Source organism: Panthera pardus, unplaced genomic scaffold (genome assembly GCF_024362965.1).
Source record: "Panthera pardus isolate Hobbes unplaced genomic scaffold, ASM2436296v1 HiC_scaffold_20, whole genome shotgun sequence".
In the NCBI taxonomy this organism is placed as follows: Eukaryota; Metazoa; Chordata; class Mammalia; order Carnivora; family Felidae; genus Panthera; species Panthera pardus.
The window spans coordinates 60,416,621-60,439,298 of record NW_026526766.1 but is presented as its reverse complement, the minus strand read 5'-3'; the positions used below and the strand labels follow the sequence as shown (position 1 = coordinate 60,439,298).

General features: G+C 49.5%; 1 protein-coding gene across 1 annotated transcript in view; it reads left to right on the top strand.

The window, feature by feature from the left end:
* GABBR2 (gamma-aminobutyric acid type B receptor subunit 2) overlaps nucleotides 1-22,678 on the top strand; it is a 349,708-nt gene that overhangs the window by 266,167 nt on the left and 60,863 nt on the right. The window contains exons 10-12 of the mRNA XM_019454378.2: nucleotides 1,037-1,187; nucleotides 4,555-4,687; nucleotides 18,220-18,327. Coding sequence (XP_019309923.1) covers nucleotides 1,037-1,187; nucleotides 4,555-4,687; nucleotides 18,220-18,327 — 392 coding nt within the window. The remainder of the gene's footprint in view (nucleotides 1-1,036; nucleotides 1,188-4,554; nucleotides 4,688-18,219; nucleotides 18,328-22,678) is intronic.

Here is a 22,678-nt window from a genome sequence, read left to right as displayed (position 1 = left end):
GGGAAATCTCAAACCCTTCTGCCACACCTGCCCACATCCTCTGCTTATCTCCTGGAAGCGGGGGTATAACCAAGGCGGGCGCCCATGGCACAGCCATGGTGGGGTCATCATGATCTCTGATGGGTCTCCCTGGGCTCCAGTTTCCCCACTGGAGAGAAAAGGCCCAGCATTTCACAATTCCATAGCAGCAACCCAGCTTGAAATAGCAGCTGAGAAAAAAGGGATTTGTAAGAAGTGGGGCAGAGTGAGGAGGATCCCTGCACCCCTTCTCCCACGCCAGCCTGCCTCTGGACAATTTTGCCAGTGACCACAAAGATGAGTTTTCTCTGAGGCCCTCAGGGCTCCCATAGTTTCCTGGTGCCCTCAGAGAATGAGCAGAGACGGCTCTGCAGTGACACAGAGGAATGGAATCCCACAGTTTGGGCCCAGTCCTGGTGCGGCAGGGATGGGGAGGCATTCCAGTAGCTTCTGCCTCCCACAGTTAGTGAGTCTTATGAAAAGGGAAAACCAGAAAGAGCTTTTATAACCTAATGACCTTGAGGCAGGAAACCTGCGGCCAGAGACATAGCTATCTCCATGGAACTGATAGGCAAGGTGTCTGCCCTGTTGAAGGTGGTCATTATCATGTGTCAGAGCAGAGTCTGTGAGACCCCAAGCCGGATTCGTCACCCCCAGTGGCACCCGGTGGTACCCACTCACAGCATCTGGCCCCGTGCCTTCGGGGCCACTGTTACCTGTGGGGACAAATGAGGGTGGTTTTTCAACAGGGTAATTAGACCAAATCAAATTCTAGTCTTTTAATGGCTATTAAATGCATCACAAATTCCTTATGGATTCTATTTAGAAAGAAATAAGTCCTAGTGAAGGCTCCCTGCCGAGTAGACTGACCAAGCGCTGGAGCCCTGCCCCCGGTAGACGTGTCCTGCACAGAGGTTGTGCACAGGTGCCAGATGGCAAGAGCGTGTGGGCAGAGAGGTTCTCAAGGACTGACCGGTCGTACACTGGGCTCAGCTGATATCTGTTCGTGGCCTTCTAGGATCCGAACCACCAAAAGACAAGACCATCATCCTGGAGCAGCTCCGAAAGATCTCCCTACCTCTCTACAGCATCCTCTCTGCCCTCACCATCCTGGGGATGATCATGGCCAGCGCTTTTCTCTTCTTCAACATCAAGAACCGGAATCAGAAGTAAGCCACTCACACCCTCCTCTTGGATGATGCTTTCTGGATTGACAAACCTCATGGATAACGTGTAGGGGCATCCTGTGACAGATTCACCAGGGGCACAGAAGAAGTTTCCGGGGCAGTTTTCTAAAGTGGTCATTCAGTCACTGGGATGTGATTAGATGTTCCATGTGCATGGGCATGTATGTGTGCACGAGCGCGCTCACATGCATATACACAGAGTCAGGGCTGCTGGTTGCACAGGAAGGCTGGGGTAAATAAAATCAAAGGCTGGCTATGCTCCTGTCCAGAAGGAAAACCACAGAAGAGGGAATCCCCCGAAGTCTTTGCTCCACCCCCTCGCGTCTTGCGGAAGCATTGCCCGAGGGAATCACTGAGTTCAGTAAGGGACACCACCCGTTAGTACAGCACTTTACAGTCTGAGAAGCTCCTCCCTCCCATCATCCTCACCTGAGCCTGAGATAACTCCCCAGATTACAGGTGAGAGGACAGAAGCCCAGTGACAGAGGGAGGGTTGTTGTCTGAGGCCACATTGCTGTGTGTGGCAGAACCTGTCCCCTGGGTTTCTGGCTTTGATTTCTTTTACTTTTTTTTAAATTTTTTTTTTCAATGTTTATTCATTTTGGGAGACAGAGACAGAGCATGAGCAGGGGCAGGGCAGAGAGAGAGGAAGACAGAATCTGAAGCAGGCTTCAGGCTCTGAGCTGTCAGCACAGAGCCCACCACGGGGCTCAGACCCACAGGATCATGACCTGAGCCAAAGTCAGATGCTTAACCGACTGAGCCCCCCAGGCGCCCCTTTGATTTCTTTTCCACCACGCGTGCTCTTCACTTTCTGAAGGAGAGCAGCTCACTGTCTGAGTTATTCTGGTCAGTCGTGGGTAGAACAGGCCAGCACCCAAGTGGTTTACCAAGCACAGCCAGCTTCTGTGGTTTCCATAGCAAATCCCTGTACCCAGCTCTCCGTGTTGTTGGGAAGTCACTGGGCGGGGGCTCAGAGCAGGGATCCCCCGGGGCACAGCTTCAATGCCCTGGAGCCCAGAAGCCACACTGTGTGACATTCTGGGCTGCCAGGAACAAGCCTGATTCTGCAGAGAACAGGGGGTTTTGTTTTTTGTTTTGTTTTGTTTTTTCCCTCCTTGCTTGCAAAGGAGGAGCTTGAAAGCTCTAGATTTTGTTGTTTTGGGGTTCAATTGGGTCAAATCTATTTCCTAAAGAACAAAAAGATTTTTACCCACCCGTTGTTTTATTTTCTATATCACCAATAACCCATATACCACCACAAAAAATTGAAGAAAGTTCCGCCTAACTGATGACCATACGAATTAGCATTTGGCACAAGGCCTGGGCACATAATCAGGTTTCAGTTAATATTAGTTAATATTAATTAGTTAATATTAGATTCCCTTTCTACAAGTTTCCAAAATACCCATCTTAACAGCAAGCTGCCCCTATCATAAGACTAAACTCCTTTAATTCTTTACCAATTCTTTTGGCCTCCTGTGGAAAATTACTATTACTCTTTCCAGGAGGCTGGCGTCTATGTGAATTTTTTGACTGGCTTTGCAGATTAAAAAATCTGAAAGAGATAAAAATAAATGTCACAGTAGTTCCAAGCTCCCCTCACTTTTATCTTCCTAAATGCTGCCTATTTGCTAAGGTCCTTTTCCTCCAGCAAACCTGCCCAACTCCTGGCCTCTCCCTTCCCCCACTTCCTGTGGTACTAAGGAGGAAGGGGTCTTAGCAGTTTGTGGTTTGCAAAAGGACCTCCAGGAATCCAGTCTCGTGTCAGCTTCACACATACATGCCTTGGGCAGTGAGATCTGTTGTCTCGTCTTACCCATGAGGTGACTCCGCAGGCCGAGTGTAGGGTGGCCCCACCCAGTGATCCCAGCTCAGAAGTCGTGTGTGATCCATAATTCACACCAGGCTTTTTATCTCTCTCCCACTTTGACACATATTTTTAAAATGTGAAAGCATTGGGGCGCCTGGGTGGCGCAGTCGGTTAAGCGTCCGACTTCAGCCAGGTCACGATCTCGCGCGGTCCGTGAGTTCGAGCCCCGCATCAGGCTCTGGGCTGATGGCTCGGAGCCTGGAGCCTGTTTCCGATTCTGTGTCTCCCTCTCTCTCTGCCCCTCCCCCATTCATGCTCTGTCTCTCTCTGTCCCAAAAATAAATAAAAAACGTTGAAAAAAAAAATAAAATAAAAATAAAAAAAAAAAAAATGTGAAAGCATTAACAGAATGGCAGAGTACAAAAGAAACTGTTGAGGGAACTGACTATGATTCCAATCTGCAAAAGAGTGCCTGGACCATGGGGGCACCTGAAAACCCAGGACATACTGAGTGGATTGTGCAGGGTTAGCCAGGCACTACTCAGGGTGGATTCCAGCCAACTGATGGTCTAACCCGGGCCTGGCTTGCTGGACAGCTGGGAGCCAAAGCAGGATTCCTGAAAGAGGTGAGAGACAAGCATGTAGAGTTTGGGAATATAAAGAATGCCCCCAACCGCAGCCTGGTGAAGATAGGGGTGGGGGTGGGAATGGGGACGCCACTGTCCATTAAAAAAAATTTTTTTTAATGTTTATTGATTTTTGAGAGAGAGAGAGATTGACAGAGTGTGCGCAGGGGAGTGGCAGAGAGAGAAGGAGACACAGAATCTGAAGCAGGCAGACTCCAGGCTCCGAGCTGTCAGCACAGAGCCCGACACATGGGTTGAACTCACGAACCGGGAGATCATGACCTGAGCCGAAGTTGGATGCTCAACCGACTGAGCCACCCAGGAGCCCCATGCACTGTCCATTTTTATCACCTGATGACTAGAGGAGGTGTTCCATCCATGTGTGTGACCCTCTTTGTGCACAAGACTGTGCGAGCTCCAGGCAGCCAAAGTGAATACTCGTATACCACCTGGTGACCACACTTCCTGAGCAGCCCCGAACACTCACCTGTAGACCTCCCAGGCCTGGCCCCCTCCGCAAGGGGGAGGGGAGTGTGGCCTTCTCGCCCTCATCTCCCTCCTCCCTTAAGGCTGCTGAACTAGAATGTAGAATTCTCTAGATGCACCCTATCTTCCTAGCCCCAGCCTAAAAAAAACCTACAAGCTGACCCTAGAGAAGTGATAGGTGAACTTGACCGAGGAAAACTCCATGACTAGAATCGGATAGCTTCCGGGGTCCTTTAGTGAGGGCAAAGCGGCCCTTAGTAGCTGGCACAGGCTTGGGGGGCGGGGGGCGTGGAGGAAGCCTGGGCTTACGTTTCTCTGTCCTTTAGCCTTGGCAGCAATATACACGTAGTAGGCATCCAGGAAGTGTTTGCTGGAGGAATAACCACATTAACAGTTCTGTTAACTGTATTGTCTCTCTTGGCAGGCTGATAAAGATGTCGAGTCCATATATGAACAACCTCATTATCCTCGGAGGGATGCTCTCCTATGCATCGATATTTCTCTTTGGCCTTGATGGATCCTTTGTGTCTGAAAAGACCTTCGAAACACTTTGCACTGTAAGTCATTCTGCGTGTTCCGATGGTACAGGATATAAGGTTTTCTTGGTTTTCCATCCTCAAAAAACACAGATCCAAACCCAGAAATGAATGGAAATACGTGAACAGGCAAAAGACAACTCATTCAGCCATTTCTGTAGTTCAACAGGGCAGTATGTCGTTGCTTTCAGACTGGAAGGGACATCAGTATTGCCTGCAACATTAAGATCATGGACTTAACAGGCCACTGCTAGAAAACAGCCCTCGAGGAATGGCTGGGTAGCCTGTAAAAGGGAGGGAGGAAAACTACCAACCAGAAAAGGATCGATACCTGGGGTCAGGGTTGGAGCCACTTATGAAGGAACAGATCTGCCCATCTATCTCAACCATTACAGATATGAAGAGATGTCTGTATGTCTATGTGCATGACTTTGAGTCATATAGAAAAAGAGCCATTATTTTCTTTTTTTAATTTTTTAAAAATGTTTTATTTATTTTTGAGAGAGAGAGAGACAGAGTACGAGTTGGGGAGGGGCAGGGAGAGGGGGAGACAGAACCTGAAGCAGGCTCCAGGCTCTGAGCTGTCTGCACAGAGTCAGACGCGGGGCTCGAACTTGTGAACCGCAAGATCATGGCCTGAGCCGAAGTCGGACGCTTAACCGACCGAGCCACGCAGGTGCCCCAGAGCCATTATTCTCTATTTAAGCAGTGCTTCTCAATCCCTTTTTCCCCTTATTGCTCCCCTATGAAGCCTTTTTAAACTTTTTTTCTAATTATCTCCTCATGAAAATTTAATACCAAAGATATACTGTATGTTTGTTTATGTACTGTATGTATATCTGTAGTTCATGCATGAAAGAGTAGTATTTTCACATTTAAGAACCAATGGTTGCCCCTTGGGAACTATATCACCCTCACTGAGAATGCATATACTTAAGGAAGCCCAAGACAGGGTAATTTATTTAGTCAATTTTAGAAATCTTATTTTGAAAATTAATTACCGTGTTTTAAATATTCACTGCCTCTTTGTTGTTGTTGGTCTTTTTTTTTTTTCTAAAAGAGTTTACCCGTTAGCAGCTAACAACTATGTAGAAGTAACTCTCAGTTGAAAATGTCATTGGCTCATTTTGTAAAATGAGAATGAGCAGTTGGGATTTATTTCTGGACTTTGACTACTGTGATCTCTCGAAACTGGGTTAGCCATTTGGGTCTCTGTATTGTCCCAAATGCAATAATTCATCCAATTCCCAGCCTGGAGGACCAGAGCTAGAAGCGATGGCCAAACGATCAGTTGGCCAGATTAATCGAAAAGCAACTCTTCAGTTTTCTGTTAAGGTGTTAAGAGCAATGTAGGCCCTTTTTTGCACAGCAGTCTCTTTTGGATGGGACTTGTGGCTCTAAGGTCTCGGCATCGTCCACTCCTGCACAGTTCTGGATTGCAAACCGGCAGCAGGTGCGGGATCTCTTCCACATGCTGCAGGCCAGCACCCACACCCTGGACTGTCAAGACTGCATCCTGTGCAGAGAGAGCCCCTTCTTCCCAGAAAGACGCTCCTGACATCTTATACCCTCCCTGGTCAGGGGCCAAAGGCTGTTACTGCACAGGTGCTCTCTGGAATTTGACCTGAATCCTACAAACACCAGGTGACGCAAGCTTGGGAGCAAAAAAAAAAAAAAAGAAGAAAAAGGGACATCCCCCACACCGGGTTTTTTTTTCTTTTAATGAAGCCTGACATTCTGTTCTGGGAGTCGCGCTCATTTGTGTGAGGGGAAGGCTGTCCTGGGAAGCCTGGCGAGGCGGTATGAATAAATCATAAAGCGCTTTACAAATCAGCATTAGCTCCGAACACGAGGGCTCGGGAGATGTTAGGCCCCCATTCTCACCATCCCTGAGGATTCATTTATTTGCAGTCAGGGCTGTTTCAGAGGCTCTGCAGAGGGGAGCCCACATTCATGACTGTGGGGAAGAGGCATAGATTAACTACTCTGGACTGAATTGGGTCAGAACAAATGTGTACATGGGTTAGGACTGGGGTCATCTATTTAATAATTCCCAATATCACTCAGGAAGGGGAACTGAAAGCTTGAATTTAGAGCCTAAATACCAGTCCCCAGTGAGTGCAATTCGGGTTGTGCCCCACCTGCTATTCCAGAGGGGTTGTGGCTCTTTATTTCACTTGGTGCCTCGGATTCTGTTCTCTCTGGGCCTGACAGCCTGCCCACCGGTAAACCCACAGCGAGCAGGAAGGAGGTAGAATCAGGGCCGTCTGGTGCAGTGAGCACAGATCTTGAACAGCCCGGGTGTGAGTCCCACCGCCTACTCTTACTGGCCCCTGGCTGAGGCCAGTGACTTAGCCTCTCTGAGCCTCAGTTTCATGTAAAATGAGAGTAACAAATCCCCCTGCGGGATGGTAGTATGGGCTAAATGCGATGGTTCCGGTGAGGCGCCTGGAACGAGGGGGACAGGAGGTAGACAGCTTTCTCCCCGTCACCGTTACCATTTCCCGGTATCCTGCTCTGTGTTCTGCAGGAAGTTTTTATAGGACAAGCGACAAGGTAGAACATGAAGCCGCTTCAGGTGGGGAGTAGTTGAAGTCACAGTTCGGTCAGTCCTGCTGCTGTATGAATGCCACCCTTTTTTCTTTCCGTTTTCAAGATGGAAACTGAACACAATGATAAACCATGAACACCACCTCAGGAAGAAACCTATGACAGTCATGAGATTCTGCCTCTCTGGGGGCTGTGCCTCTGCTCAGAAGGGCCATTATGGGAGGGAGGGAGGTGGCTACATGTGTGAGCATGTACTCCTTGCATGTGCGTGCGGACACACACACACACACACAACTACTGCTAGGGAAACAGCTACACTTAGTTCCCATCCCCCACTCCCTCTGACCCTTTCGGGAATCTTCCCAGCCTGGTTTCAGCAAGTCTTACAAACAGCTCCAGCTACACTGTGCAGTCTCCCTGGACACTGTGTGGGTAGTGGAATCACCATAGCAACGTGGCCCCTGTGGGCAGGGAGCTGCCTACGAGGACAGTGCTGGGCCTGGGCCAGAGCCCTGGTGCCAGGGGGGGTGGGAGGGCCGACTCCAAACTTAACTCGCTGACCTGGCTCAGGAATCCCAGCCCCTGGCAACCCAGAGAGGGAGCAAGGTGGGTGGGGAAGAGAAACGGCATTTTTCTTCCTTGTGGAATCCTAGGCAGAAACTCCACATGAGCGTGGAGGGGTGAGAAGGGGCTCTGCAGTGAGGATGAGGCCCAGGCGGGCTTAGATGCAACAAAGGTCTCAACAGTTTCTGGGGCTTTCAAGCATTGCCAGCAATGCCATGTTAGCCCCCCCCCCCCCAGGCCTGAGCCCTCACGAAACTCAGTACTATCCTCTGTGATTCACCAGGCCCAGCTTGCGGCCACCTGCAGACATCCCTTCATATCCCCTCAACCTCCTGACGAGGTGAGGTTCATTGTCTCTGCCTAACCAAACAGAAAACTGAAAGTCTGCTGTACCTGGCTAGGTGGCAGGACTGAAGTTTGGAACTAGCTTTGTTGGACTACAGAGATGTCTGAGGCATTTTGTTCTTTTTAAGAAATATATATATATATTTTTTTTATATTTATATTTATTTATTTATAAAAAAATATATTTTAATTATATATTTATATATAAATTTATATATTTATTTAATATAAATATATATTTATTTATATACTTATATATTATATATATACATATATAAAAGAAAAAATATATATCTTTTTGAGAAATATATATATATTTGTTGCTAGCTGGTTCATACCAGAGAAGCAGGTCCATCAAATTCTTAGGGATGTGGTCAACATTTATCCCAACCCAAAATTTGTCCATTCAGATTTTTAAACCTTGGGATATCCTTCACATACCATAAAATTTACCCTGTTGAGGTGTACAATTCAGTGTTTTTTGTAGATCTATTCATTCATTTTTGATACATCCCCAAGTATTTCAGAGTACCTAGCATATAGGAGAATTACAGACTGCTTGTGTTCAAATCCCAGCTACACCATTTCCCAGCTGTGGGACCTTAAGTTACTTAATATCTCTGAACTTTAGTTTACTCCTCCTCCGTATAATGGGCATAATAATAGGGTTGTGAGGATTAGATGGCATAGTGTCTACAAAGCATTTAGTGCCTGCCTCACAATAGGATTCAATATATGTTAGCCGTTTTCATTAAGAATGAGTGAGTGAGTGAGTGGGGGATGCCTGGGTGGCTCAGTCGGTTAAGTGCCTGACTTCAGATCTCACAGTTTGTGAGTTCGAGCCCCGCATTGGGCTGTGTGCAGACAGCTCAGAGCCTGGAACCTGTTTCAAATTCTATGTCTCCCTCTCTCTCTCTGCCCTCCTTCCCTTGCTCAAGCTCTCTCTCAAAAATAAATAAACATTAAAAAAAAATTTTTTTTAAAGAATGAGTCAGTAAGTGAATGATGGGAGTATGTCCGGATAATTGTGTTCCCCCACGGACATGGCTAAGAGAGACACTGATAAAGCTGGGTGAACTTGGGTTGAAGAAGAGGCTGGAAAACTGGTGTTGGTGCCGGTCAGTTGGATGTAGGTTACGTCCGTGACAACTTCTGGCCTTATGTGACCTCACTTTGCTAAAACTGGAGCGGGGACAGACTTGCCACCTTAGTCAAAACCAAGCTGCTGCACTTCTGACGCCCTGAGTGCTGGAAGGGGCCTCGGGCGGGGCCGGCTGGGAAGAACAAAGAATGGGTAAGGAAGGTAAGAATGACGCAGGTGGGGACTCAGGGCTCTCCGACATGAGTCCCTGAGTCCCCAGACATTGGAATGTGACACGAGAGCTAGGGGAAGCTGGTTCAGCCCAGGGCCACTCTCGTGGCAGCTCAGAGGAGCATGGCTTAGCTGTAGATCTCCCTCCACTTGCTGACAATCCTGATTCCTTTTTTTCCCAACTTTTTATTAAAGTATACACACACATACACACACACACGCACAAGTGTGTAGCTCAATGAATTTTCACAAACCACACTCAGCTGTGCATCCAGCATCCTGATCAAGAAACAGACCATCTCTAGCATCCTCTTCCAGTCCATACCCCCCTCAAGGGTAACCACCAGCCTGTCTTCTACCTGCACAGATAATGTGCATGAATCACCTGGGGATCTCGGTGAATGCAGATTCTGGCTCAGTAGGTCTGGGGTGCACCTGAAATGCCCCATCTCTAACAAACACCCAGGCCACACCTAGAGTACAAAGGTTAAGTTTAGAACCCTGCTTTATTTTTTTTGTTTGTCTCTAGGTGTGAAGAGAAATGGAAACACCAGAAACCTTGTACCTTGAGCATCAGTTAGGGGAGAAAAGGGGTTCCCCCCGCCACTGCTGGAATCCCTGGAAGCAGAGCAGCCCCATCACGGGGAGGCAGGGTTGGATTCTGGGTCCTGAAACGTGCTCTTAGCCATCCACACCCTGCTCATGAGAGGTGTATGAATGATCTCAGGATGGGCAGCAGCTGGGAAGGGTTGAGGTGGTTGGGGCCCAGGCACTGGATTCAGGGGTCATCTTCTAGCTCTCCTGGGATACTAGGATTTTCTGACTCTGACTCAAAAGACAAAGGCTACCTAGGAACATCCACCTGGCCTCCCAGTAAATTCAAGTCTAGGAAGAATGAGTGATGTTTTCAGTGAAGATGCCATAAACATCAGTGATAGCTTTCGCTTGAGGATTTTTTTTTTGTTTATTTATTTATTTATTTTGAGAAGAGAGAGGGCATGAGCAGGGGCAGGGGCAGAGAGAGGGAGAGAGAGAATCTGAAGCTGGCTCCCAGTGCAGGGCTCAATCTCACGAACTTGTAAGGTTATGACCTGAGCTGAAATGAAGAGTCAGTCATTTAACCAACTCAGCCACCCAGGTGCCCTGAGGATTTCTTTTTGAAGCATTTGAGAGATAACCCAGTGTAATAATGTGGTTGGGGGCTGTTTCAGCCTGTGATCCTGTGCTTTTGTGTCTGGCCATGGTAGCGTGCTTTGTGATTTCAGAAGGCGGCCGGACGGCCGGGCCAGGGGATGCCCAGAGTGTCTGATGGCGGCCTTGCCTGGCAGGTTCAGGTCGGCAGAGAGAGGCAGCCACAGGGACTGGAGCTGAGCTGACAATGCCTTTTGGAGCCACCCAGAGTCTTGGAGAGGCTGCAGCTCCCCTCTTAGGGCAGTGACCTCCCCACCCCAGCTGCTCTGTCCTGGGCCATCCAAGGCCTTCAGTTATGAAGGGCTCCCTCTGGCTTTGCAAAGGTGGCTAAGAAGGGCACCAGAGGCTCCCCAGACTCTCCAGCAAATGATGGGCAGATGCTGTGCTCCTATCCCACACACCTTGTCCTATAAGTCATTCATTTACATGACAACATTTCCCAGGCACCTACTTGTGCCAGGGCCTGCAGGCACAGGGCTGGCTGCATAGACCACTGCCCTTAGGGAGCTGACAGCATAGACGGGAAGATGTAGGTAAACAAACAACTACCATTCAGGATGTTGTATGCCCTGATGGAGACAGGCCTACAGGAGGGAGTGAGGTCCAAAAGCGAAGGGACAAATCAGGGAAGACTTTAGATAGGGGAGCCCTCAGAATTTTTGGAAGTCCTAAAGGATGCCTCTTACTTGCCTACAAATTTCATAGCAGCTGCAATCACTATGGTGCATCTACTCTCCCTTCCTGTCTTGGCCCAGCATCTACTCATTTGCATCCTCAGCCCCTAGAGATGCAGGAGGGGCCCCACCCGGCACACACCCACACCCCATGCTGCCACCACCCATCTCGAAAACATCGCACATCCAGAAAATACACCAACTTCTGGCAGCCGAGGCACCTGCTGGGGTCCTGGAGGGAAGGGGAAGGAAGGCCTCTTCCCTCACTCTGTGCTCTGTTGCCTGAGCCAGGGCCTCCAAATGCAGCTGTACATTCTGTGCACTCTACAAGGATATTGGCATCAGGGGCAGTGGGAGCTGGATTTCATCCTGTGATCTGCTCACTTCTCTAGCTGGGAGGGCCTTCAGGAGGGAGTTCTTTCAAACAGGGCCCCGAGCGGGTGCCTCTCAGAAATTCCTCCTCCCAAAAGGGAGTCCTTTCTCTGATTTGCCCCAGGGCTCCTAAGATGCCTCCGCTGGTCCCAGAGTACCCCGTTTGCGCCCACCATCTCCCATGGCCCCCAGAATCATACCCCCCTCCAAAAGGCTTTGCTGTATTCCAAATCCCAGAGGGCAATTCCTATTCCGATCTTGCTCACAGGACCCTGGGCAAGACAGGGGCTTCTGGAATAATTTTTGGAGCATGCTCCTCAGAGGCTTATTGCCTCAGGACACACACCAAATCTCTCCACCACCCCTTGCCCCATGAAGATGTCCATAACGGAGGCTTGGGTCTTGCTTTTGGACAGTCTGAGTCTTCTCTCCCTGCCATCTCACTATTGGTTGCCTGGGTTAACGATCAGAATGAAACAAAAGGCCCTTTTTTGGAATGTTTCTGGAAAACAGGAAGGCGGCTTGCCCCTCAGCGTCCAACCAGCCACACCAGAGCTCCTCCTCTATGTGACTTCCCGGCCCGGAGCCCACATGCCTCTGTAGTGACAGGAGGCCTAGAGCACAGCAGCCCCAGTGCTGTGTCAGAACAGACCTGCAAGAGAGGCTGTGTGTCCATTTGCACGCTGGTTCCCCCAAAGAGCGACGAAAGCCCTTCCTCTGCCGGGTGGGCCTTCCCGAAATCAATTGAACAAGCAGCTGAGCAGAATTGTTCTGGGCAGAGATTTTTCTTTCCATTTGGAGATGTGGCTGATTGTTTTTTCCCTTTTTCATAGTTGAGACTGATACGGGTATCACCTGCCTCAAGTTTTCCCTGCCTCATGGACGTCTGTGTTCAAGGCAGTGTGCAGGGGAGTGGGTGGAGGGCGGGGGGTACTTTATGGCTGAGGGGAGAAAAGAAAGACCTTAATGGCACAAAAGTAAATATGTTTAAGGCTTTGGGAGAAAAAGTGAAGTAGCTATTTGTCTTGTGTGGATGAATCAGTAGAGACTTGTATTAGAAGTGACATATTGGAAACAGAACCCTTAGAGCCCCTCAGAACCTTCTGGTTTATTTGGCATCATAGAGACACACAGAAGGGAGATACTTGGAAGCATCATCAAGGAAGTGCAGGAAATGCCTCAGTGCAGGAGATGACCCTACAGTGTTCTGGCTGGGGGTCTGCCAATTTCTACTTGAATATGTGGAATGATGGGGGATCTCACTACCTCACAGAATATTTGGGGTAGAAGGGACCACGGATGCCATGAACTCAGCCTTTTTGCCTTCAAATGCTCCAGTTCCCTCTCTGGTCTTCCTTTTGTGTGCTTGGCTCAGGCACATTTCTGGTGACAGAGAGCTCATTACCTCCTAAGCTGGTACATCCAGCCTGATCACCTGCATCCCACCCAGCGCTAGCTCCAGAGATTTAAAGGTGAGCATTGTAGGCCGTCTCCCCCAGTAGCACTATCCTGTTCGGAGAGGCAGACAGATAATCAGATAGACCGCATTTCAGTGTGACCAGCACAGCAGAAACGTGTGTGAGGGCGCCAGTCTCAAAGAGGAGGCAGCTGTGATCTCCCTGCAAGGTCTGGAAGAACTTCTCAGAGAAGGTGGCTCATGAGTTTGGATTTCGGAGGACAGAAAATAAGAATTTGTGAAGGAGATCAGAGAGAGGAATGGCATTCTGGATAGAGGACATAGCTGTGCAGGAGCCAGAGCAGTTTCGGGGTGGGGGGAGGAATGTTCAAGTAGTGAGGAATTACTTGCATGCAGAGTGCCCCGGGGGGGGGGGGTGGCAGGAAAGGTGTGGGGTGGTGGGGTCACACCCTGCTAAGACCTGACCTTCAGTGGGGCGGCAAGGGTTTAAACCTAGGAGACTTGCTTAGATTTGCGTTGGAGAACAGTACTGCGGGCCGGGGGCGGGGGAGGGTGCAGGGTTGGATGGATGGGCAAGAGGCAAGGAGGGTAGAAAGTCTGGGTGGAAAGTGAGACAGAAGCTGGGCTTAGCGTCTGAATAGGAGAGTGAAGGTGGGGAGGATTCCCCAGGGGGACTTCGGGGTCCCTAACTGGGTGACAGTGGATAGTGTGGATAGTGGCATCACTCCCGGAGTTGGAAGGAAATGGAACCGATGGACTCAGCTTTGGTTGTGCAGTGTGAAGTTTTATGCACAGCTAGGTGTCACCTAAGTCTCCGGTGACAGTGGCCTATGCAGGTCTGGAGCTCAGAAGCTGGGGAAGACACAAGAGACGTGTCAGCACAGAAAAAGTGGTTGAAGCCTGAGAGTGGAGATACTAACCCAGGGAGAACCTTAGAGGCAAGGAGGGTCCAGGTCTGAACCCAAGGGTCCATTTCCCTCTTAAAGAGATGGTGGAGGAATGGAGAGAGAAATCACATCCCTTTTGCAGAGGCCTCTCCCAGCCTGGGAAGGGCAGCTCTGATGGTGGGGGTCCCACTGTCTTGCTTTCAGACTCTTTCTTCCAGCATTATTTCATCGTGGTCTGAAGAGCTGTCTTTAAATCAGATATGAACACCACAGGGTGCAAGGTGACCCACTGGGATTGTCTTGCAGAAGAGTACAGCTTTTATTTATCTTTGTTTTTTATATAGAAAAATACGAAAGAAATTCAGCCTTCCTAAGGTTTAACACTTGGACTGGCCCTGGAGTCCCGGTGCGGCAGGTGTGTCCGAGAATCTGATGCAGGAACTCTCCAGAGAACAGCGTGGTTGATCAATCCATTATGCCAGACAGCAATGGGCCATTGTGCCAAGGTCCCCAGGACAACCCCCAGTTCAGTGATTCACTAGAAGGAGTCAGCATATGGTTGTACTCACAGCAGTGATTTATTACAGAGAAAGAATATAGAGCAGAATCAGCAAAAGGTAAAGACACATGGGGCAAAGTCTGAGGGAAACCAGGTGTAAGCTTCCAGGATCCTCTCCCAGCGGATCACACAGGACACGCTTAATTCCCAAGCAATGGATGGTGGCAACACATGTGAAAAGCCATCTCCCGGGGAGGCTGACTAGAGACTGTTCCTGGAATTTTTAGTTGGCACCGGCTTAGCACATACCAAAATTCCAGGCTCCTGGAAGGAAAGCAGGTGTGCAGGAAACCACGGTGTGTGCGCAAACAGCTCAGGCAAAGAGTCACCTCTTATCATTGAGGGGATGGTGGGAACCGTCCCCACATCCAAGGTCCCAGACAGGCCAGTGGAGAGCCTACCTTGCCACCAGGACTTTCTAAAGATGGTCTCAGGCCTGTTCTGTTAACCCTTTCCTGCCCAGGCCCCCTCAGCCATTCTTCACTTCCCACTTATGGCAACATGTTGCCATTTTCAGATGCCAGGTTAGACTGTTATTATCAGGTTTTAACTAAATTGTATTATTGGGTCTTAATGAGCTGAGTCTTCCAAAATAGACAAATCACCCCAAAATGATTACTTCAGAGAACCCATAAGTCAAAGCAACTATAATAATGCAAAGCACGTTGGAGTGACACTTCTACCCAAAATAAGAGATCTTTGTCAGCCACATAAAAATCAAATGATATGATTTCATCTCCTACCATCCTTTGGTAAATTTCCACACTGCATTTATGTTCATGTTGCAGATTGTTTTTCTGATAGGATAACATGGTCGAAACACTTGGAGGCCATTGGTTTTAATGGTCCTGCGAACCCATCAGTATGAAAAGTGTGTAAAGATCTCCCAGGAGAGTGTTCTCGGGCTGGCAGCTACCCTTAGATGTGTCCTGTCCCTTTGACAGCTGACTTCTGGGTTTGGATGAGCCAGCTTTGAGTCAGGAAAGGCAGGAGGAGCATGACATGGGGGAAAGAGGGCTGGGCAGGGGCAAGGCACCGGGTTCCAGGCTCAGCTCTGCAACTGTATGGAGTGGTTGAAAGAAATATTTTTTTAATATTTATTTTTGAGGGGGGAGAGGGACAGAAAGTGAGAGAGACACAGAATCCGAAACAGGCTCCAGGCTCTGAGCTGTCAGCACAGAGCCTGACGCGGGCCTCCAACCCATGAACCATGAGATCATGACCTATGCTGAAGTTGGATGCTCAACCCACCAAGCCACCCAGGCATCCCAGTTGAGAGAAATACCTTAAATGCCCTGAGTGTCTGAGTTTATTCATCTGCAAAGTTGTTTTCCCAACTCAACTGGTGGCTCAAAAAAACACTGTGTTTTGTTGTTGTTGTTTTACTTGTTGTTTTTATCAGTATATACTTAGCCTCTGACCTAATCCTTATTGAATGAACGGATGAATGAGTGAATGAATGAGTGAATGAATGAATGATCTGTAAGGTCCTATGCGACTCTGACAGACCAGGGATTTGTGATCTGGCCATTGATTAAGCTCAGGGTGAAACTCCCAGTAATTGAGAATTATTCCTCCCATACCCATTCTGTTTACTTTTCTTGCATCGTTGTATTGTAATATGCGTAATAATGTGACCCTCCTGTGCCTTCTCTAAAGTACTGTTATTCATTCTTGCCTATCTGATTTGTCCTTGTTTTTGAAATTTAAAAAAAAAAAAAAAGTGAAGTCCTTCCCTATCCTACTGTCAGCATCCACACCTCACACGACCGTGTTTTAGAACAGTTGCTGCGATGCTCTTGTCCTTCCTTAGGGGGCCGGCTCTGCCATCCACCCAGTCACGTCCTACTTTTACAAGTAAAATGGAAGGGTCCCTGAGTGACTCAGTCGGCCAGGCATCCGATTCTTGATTTCGGCTCAGGTCATGATCTCACGGTTCATGAGATCGAGCTCCATGTCAGGCTCTGTGCTGACAGCATGGAGCCTACTTGGGATTCTCTCTCTCTGCCCCTCCCCTACTCATATTCTCATTCTCTCTCTCTCTCTCTCAATAAATAAATAAACTTAAAAAAAAAACAAATAAAATGGGAAGGGGAAATGTTCTTTCTCTGTAAAACTGGAGTCTGGAGAGCCAAGTTGCTAGAAAGGCAGAGTAGAGGTACTCCATGAAGGAACTCATCTGGGAGTGTTTCTGGGAACTTACCTGTGCTGATGGCACTCCTGGGCTGGAAGGGCCTATAGCAGCCGGGCACACCTGCTGTGTCTGATTCCTCTGCACACCGAAGATCTGGCCTGTCCGCTCCAGCCTGGCTGTCTCCCTCCGAGTCCTACTAACATTCACCTTCCTGCTGTGTTCAGCTGAGGCCAGTGGGGATCTTTTAGAGGGAACTCAGTTCAGCAGTGCTGAGGGAAAGCAGAAGAAAGACCAAAGCCTAGAACTGGAGCTCACAGAACACACAGCTTTCTCGCCCCAATGAGCAGGAAGCCCTAGAACTCGGTGGCGTGTGGCCTGGAGCTGGGCCAGTGTCCTAGGTTTTGGAGGGTGTCCAGACCAGCCGGTGAGCGTGGAGTCTGGAGACACTGGGGTCTGGCCGTGACGGCAGTGCAGGCAGGGAACAGACACCCAGGAGGCCCCCACAACCTAACAGATGGTGGCTGGCCATTCCAGCCTGCAGGGCTCCAGGCTATAGGCAGCAGTCAGGGCTGACAGTTCCTGTCACTCACCAGCCAGGGCTGGGGATCAGGAGACATTTAGTCCTGCAGAACAGGTGAGAACCAGATAGGGCCTTAGTCCCAAGGTCCAAGTATGGCCACTGGGGCCAGGCTGGCCTGATGCTGAGTATCCAGACACTGGGGTCCACAGTGAAGTAGGAACCACATAGTCTGACCGTGGCAGACGGGGCTGGTGGGTAGGACCCAGGCGGCATTTGCTCCTCTCTTTCTCCAAAGGCCCAAGGAGACAGGCCCATAGCAGGTCCTTCTCTATCCTTCCTCCGTAACTAAACGGCTCCTGCTGTGGCCTGGAGCTGGCCTGGGTATGGCTACCCTGGATCCAGCTCTGGCTGAGTCCTCCCCTGCTCCACCAGAGTGGTGGATTTGCTGAATGCTGGAGAAGGGCCACAGCAGGATGCTTCTCCTGCCCAGTCTCAGCCCCTGCGGCTCAGTGTCCTCCCCTACCCTCTGCCTACAACCCGGGAGCTGGGAGTCCTGTAGAAGAGGCTCCCAGAGCCATCTGGTCTCCTATAGACTGAGGTGAGGAGTCAAGCAATCAGCCATTTGTTCACCTCTGCAGGTCTGTCTCCTCACATAGAGGGCTCGCAGGAAGGAAAGGAGGAGGGAAGACAAGAAGGCTGATCTGTCACCCCTCAGTGGACCCTTGGTGGTCCTGGGAGCCTCTGTGCCTCTGTCTGCCACTCTGGACTATGGGCCCATGGAAGGCAGAATTTGAATCTCACAGTCCCCTGTGCCCAGGGCTGGGTCTGGCATGTGGCTGATGGAACTAAATATCTATCAAATTGAGATGTGATTGAAGGAGTCTTGATGGTTAGTGAAAGGCCACATTATGTAGAATAGAGTGTCTGAGTGTCTATTACCTAGAATCCCTCTGTTGGGACGCTCTAATAGATGGTGAAGTCGGTCCACCTAGGAGATGTTAATGTCTCTGTTTTCTCATGGCCTCTAGGTCAGGACCTGGATTCTCACCGTGGGTTACACAACGGCCTTTGGGGCAATGTTTGCAAAGACATGGAGGGTCCACGCCATCTTCAAAAATGTGAAAATGAAGAAGAAGGTAATCACTCCTGTTTCACGATATTTGCAGTGTTCACTTAGCGTTTATTTAGCAAATATTATTAGGCACCTACGGTGTACCTAGCACTGGGCTATTTGCTGGGGATTCAAGCTAAACACGATGTCCACCCCTGACACCTTCAGCCTTGTAGGGCAACAAAGCATTTACAACACATGATGATAAGGGCTGGCTGGGAATGTATAGGGGCAACAGGGGTATGAGCACTCAGACAAGGCTTCATGCAAGAAGTGACACTGATGTGGAGACCTGGAGGGGGAATGGGGGTTAGCTGGGCAGAGGCCCATCAAGGGAACCGTGTGCGCGGAGGCCTGGGTTGGGGATCACGGAGGCGGGTGTGTTCACAGAACTGGCAGAGGCTCATTATGGCCAGGGCATGGTGTTTACAGGGACAGGCTGCCAGAGGAGCCACATTAAAGAATCTGAACTTGAACTTCCGGGCAATGAGAAGCCCTTGAAAGAGGGGAGTGAAACAGGACACAGACCAAATTTAATGTTTCTATTTTCAAAGAGGCCCTTAGAGGACAGGAGCCCTGCCTTCGTGTGGGTGGAAAGTATTTGCCATCCACGTGGCTGAGTCTAACCAGCATGCTGACTCAGCTTGGCTCTTAGGTGGAACTCCTGGAGAAATTTTCTCCATCACTGTCGTTTTAACTTAACCAGTGGTACTGTTCTTCCCTTGCTCCTAGATAAAAATTCGGGCAAGTCTCATGACTTTGAAAGCCCTCTGGTCAGCAGCTAATATATGGAGTCCATCGTAATATTCAGAACTTCAAACTGCATTCGAGGCACAGCCTCTGCCTCCACCAGCTCAGGCCTGCAGCGGGCCAGCCACCTGCCCTGGGAGAAGGGGTGTGACGGGCAGCTTCTCTCCTTTGCCAGCCTGAGCTTTTTCCCTGACGTCCTATCCCCAAGGGTTCTGAACCCTCCGGAGCTGGAGCTTGGAGTGGGGGAAGGGTGGAAGGTTCATTGCCAAGAGCTGCCCTTGGGCTTACTGGGCCTGGAAGAGGTTAAGCAGGTGCTTTAGACTGTCATAGGGTGTGTCTGTGGGCTTTTCAAAGCTCCCACCCCCCACCCGCACCCCGGGACTGGGACTTTCCTTCCTATGGTGCCCATGACATGGGCGAAATACTCCCCCAGGTGGCCATGTGAGGCTTCTTCCCTAGGCGTGTGGAGGCTTCTGCACTCAGGGGCTCACCTCACCCCTCTAGCAGGTCTTGGGCAGGGCCAACTCTCCCTCCTCCCTGGCCCACATCTGGTGCCCAGGAAAGCACACACTCGTCCTTCGCTCATCCAAACTCGAGGAGTGCTGGCTGACCGCACTGCATGGCTGTCCCCTTGTCCCACCCCCTGAGCACCTGGCCAACTGGTCACCTCAGGTTTCTCAGGTGTCTCAGGCTCCCCTGAGCTGTAGGGAGCCCATCAGTCAAGCCGTCTGAGTGTTCGCCTTAAAGCCTCCCTCTTCATGTGAGGTCAAGGAGGAAACATAACCATCCTCTCACTGTGGGGAGAGATCTCATAGCATCATGACACCTCTTTCCAAAAAGCCTCTTCTTGATTCAACCCCACCCCACCCCACCCCAGCACACACACACACACACACACACACACACACACACACACTTTTTAAACCCCTGACGTGGGTATAACCTATTTACAGACCTCTCCTCTGCAGATCCTGCATTGTGCCCGTATCCCATTTGACAAAGGGCGCTGTTGTTCTGAGTCTTCATTCCAAACTTGCATTTGTCATCCGGTTGCCTGGTTATGAGCCCTGGCACCTGCAGCAGGCAACAAGGCACTGGGGCCAACAGACAAAGCAGGAAAGCAGCCTCTCTTCTCTTCTGTTCCCACCACCGACCTGCTATGGGTCTCTCAGCAAATGTCTTCATCTTTCTGGGCCTCTGTTTCCTTATCTGAAAAATGGGGCCATATCTAAATGGTCCTGTCTCCTGAGCTGTGATTCTGCCTGGTACCCAGTGGCCCCATTCATCCATCAGCCCCTCCACCTGCCAGGGCTGCTTGAGGAGCTGCTGTCCAGATGAGGGAGGACTGTCCTCTCTCCTCTACCCCCTGCCCCATACCTGGACCACCTAGGGAAACTGCAGGCTACATTTAGAGGGAAGAAAGAATCTGTCCCTGCCACCCACTGCCAATGTTCACTGGAAGGGCCCTCCCTCATGGGCCTCTGCAGTATTTGTGACAACTCCTTTCCATCTGTAAAATGAGAAGCCTGGCCACCCAGTCCTTCTCAGACCTAACTACGCATTTCAATCAAATGGGAGCTTTAAACTCCAAGAAGCGACACAGCCCAGGCCAATGAAACCACCTCACTGTGGCTGGAACTCAGCATCAGGAGTTTTTAGACTCTCCCAGGTGATACTGATATACAGCCAAGGTAGAAGATCTCTATCTGCCAGGGCCACTCAGAGTGTGGGCTGGACCAGCAGCAGAGGCATCACCTGGGAGTTTGCTAGAAATGCAGATTCTTAGGGAGCCTGGGTGGCTCAGTTGGTTAAGTGTCTGACTTCGGCTCAGGTCATGATCTCACAGTTCAAGGGTTGAGGCCCCTCATCAGGCTCTGTGCTGACAGCTCAGAGCCTGGACCCTGCTTCAAATTCTGTCTCCCTCTGCCTCTGCCCCTCCCCCACTTGTTCCCCACCCCCCCTTCTCTCTCTCATAAATAAACATGGAAGGAAGGAAGAAGAAAGAAAGAAAGGAAGGAAGAAAGAAAGAAATGTAGATTCTTAAGCCCCACTCCAGCCCTAAGAATCAGGATCCTGGGGTGGAGGCCAGCCCTCCCAGCCATGCTGATGCAATCAAAGTTTGAAAAGGCTCCAAGTGACCAAGTGACTTCTGGGGCCCCTCCTGTGCTGTGGCTGTGGTTAGAGACGCTCTGCCATTTACGACAACTCCATCCTGGTTTTGAAGAGTCACAATGTTGATTCCTTTGTGTCAATATATGATTCATCCATATTGTCATCTGTAATCAAGAACCAGCCTTTATTTTCCATTACTCATGTGATCGCTGAGCAAGAACACTCCAATTGTCTGGCAACAATTGACAAAACACGTCAGGGAAGACTTCAGAGTTTATTTAGTTGTCTGAAAGCTACACGGAGGGAGGAGCTGGGATGTAGCCACACCTTGCTGCACGCACTGCCAGAGCCAGGAGACTCGCTGGCTGGGCGGCTGGGCAAACAGAACGCAGGCTGCTGGGGGGCCAGGCACCCCAGGAAGGGGCTTATCCAACAGACCGCCGAAGGCTTTGTGTACAAGGTTTGGTCACCTGTTTTGTCCAGTACAAAAATGACTAAAGCCAGATGAGCACGCCGTTCCAGGGTGAGAAACTTTTTCCTCTAGTTTTGCTTTCTAGGCATTTTCCAGAACAGGTTTGCAGTGCTGCCCCCAAGCATCCCTTATCAACAAATAAGAGGAGGTAGAAGAGAAAGTTATGCCTTATATGGATCAAAAGCTCAAGTTCGGCAACCAGGTGGTCTTAAAAGGGTTGTGGCAATTACAGGTCAAAACTAGGATTGGATTCTCCATGATTCCGACCTTTTATATAGCCAAGGTTGGTTTTTATTGTTGTTGTTTTATTAGGGTTTTTTTTTTTTCAGTTTAGACTTATTTGTAAGATGGACCCTTTAACTTTTTTACTGACACGTATACTAGATTTACAGAAGTTTGTAAATGCAATATACACTTTTCTGCATAGTCTTTTTGTCCTTTTCTTCCCTCCCTGGCTCCCGCCTCCTCTCCCTGCATCCACAGTGGCATGCCCTCCCAGACACACAAGCACAAACTTCACCCCATATGGCCACATTTTTTAAAGACGCTAAAGGAAAAGGAGCTTATTAGAGGATATACTGGCATGCAGTGACTTATTGCTTCCAAATCTGATATTTTTATAGCATGTTCTAGTTTTTTCTAAAACTCAATCATACAATCTTGAATTGGGAGACTTAGTGCAGTTTTTATTCTGCCTCTTACTAGGACCAAATTGAAACATTGAGACAAGAGCAGTAGGTCAGAGATGAGATGTTTTGTTCCGGGGGCAGATGATTTTTTTTTTTTTTTAAGACAAAGAAAGTTCATGGGCGCCTGGGTGGCTCAGTCGGTTAAGCGTCCGACTTCAGCTCAGGTCACGATCTCGTGGTCCGTGAGTTCGAGCCCCGCGTCAGGCACTGGGCTGATGGCTCAGAGCCTGGAGACTGCTTCCGATTCTGTGTCTCCTTGTCTCTCTGCCCCTCCCCCATTCATGCTCTGTCTCTCTCTGTCCCAAAAATAAATTAACGTTAAAAAAAAAAAAAAAAAAAAACTTAAAAAAAAA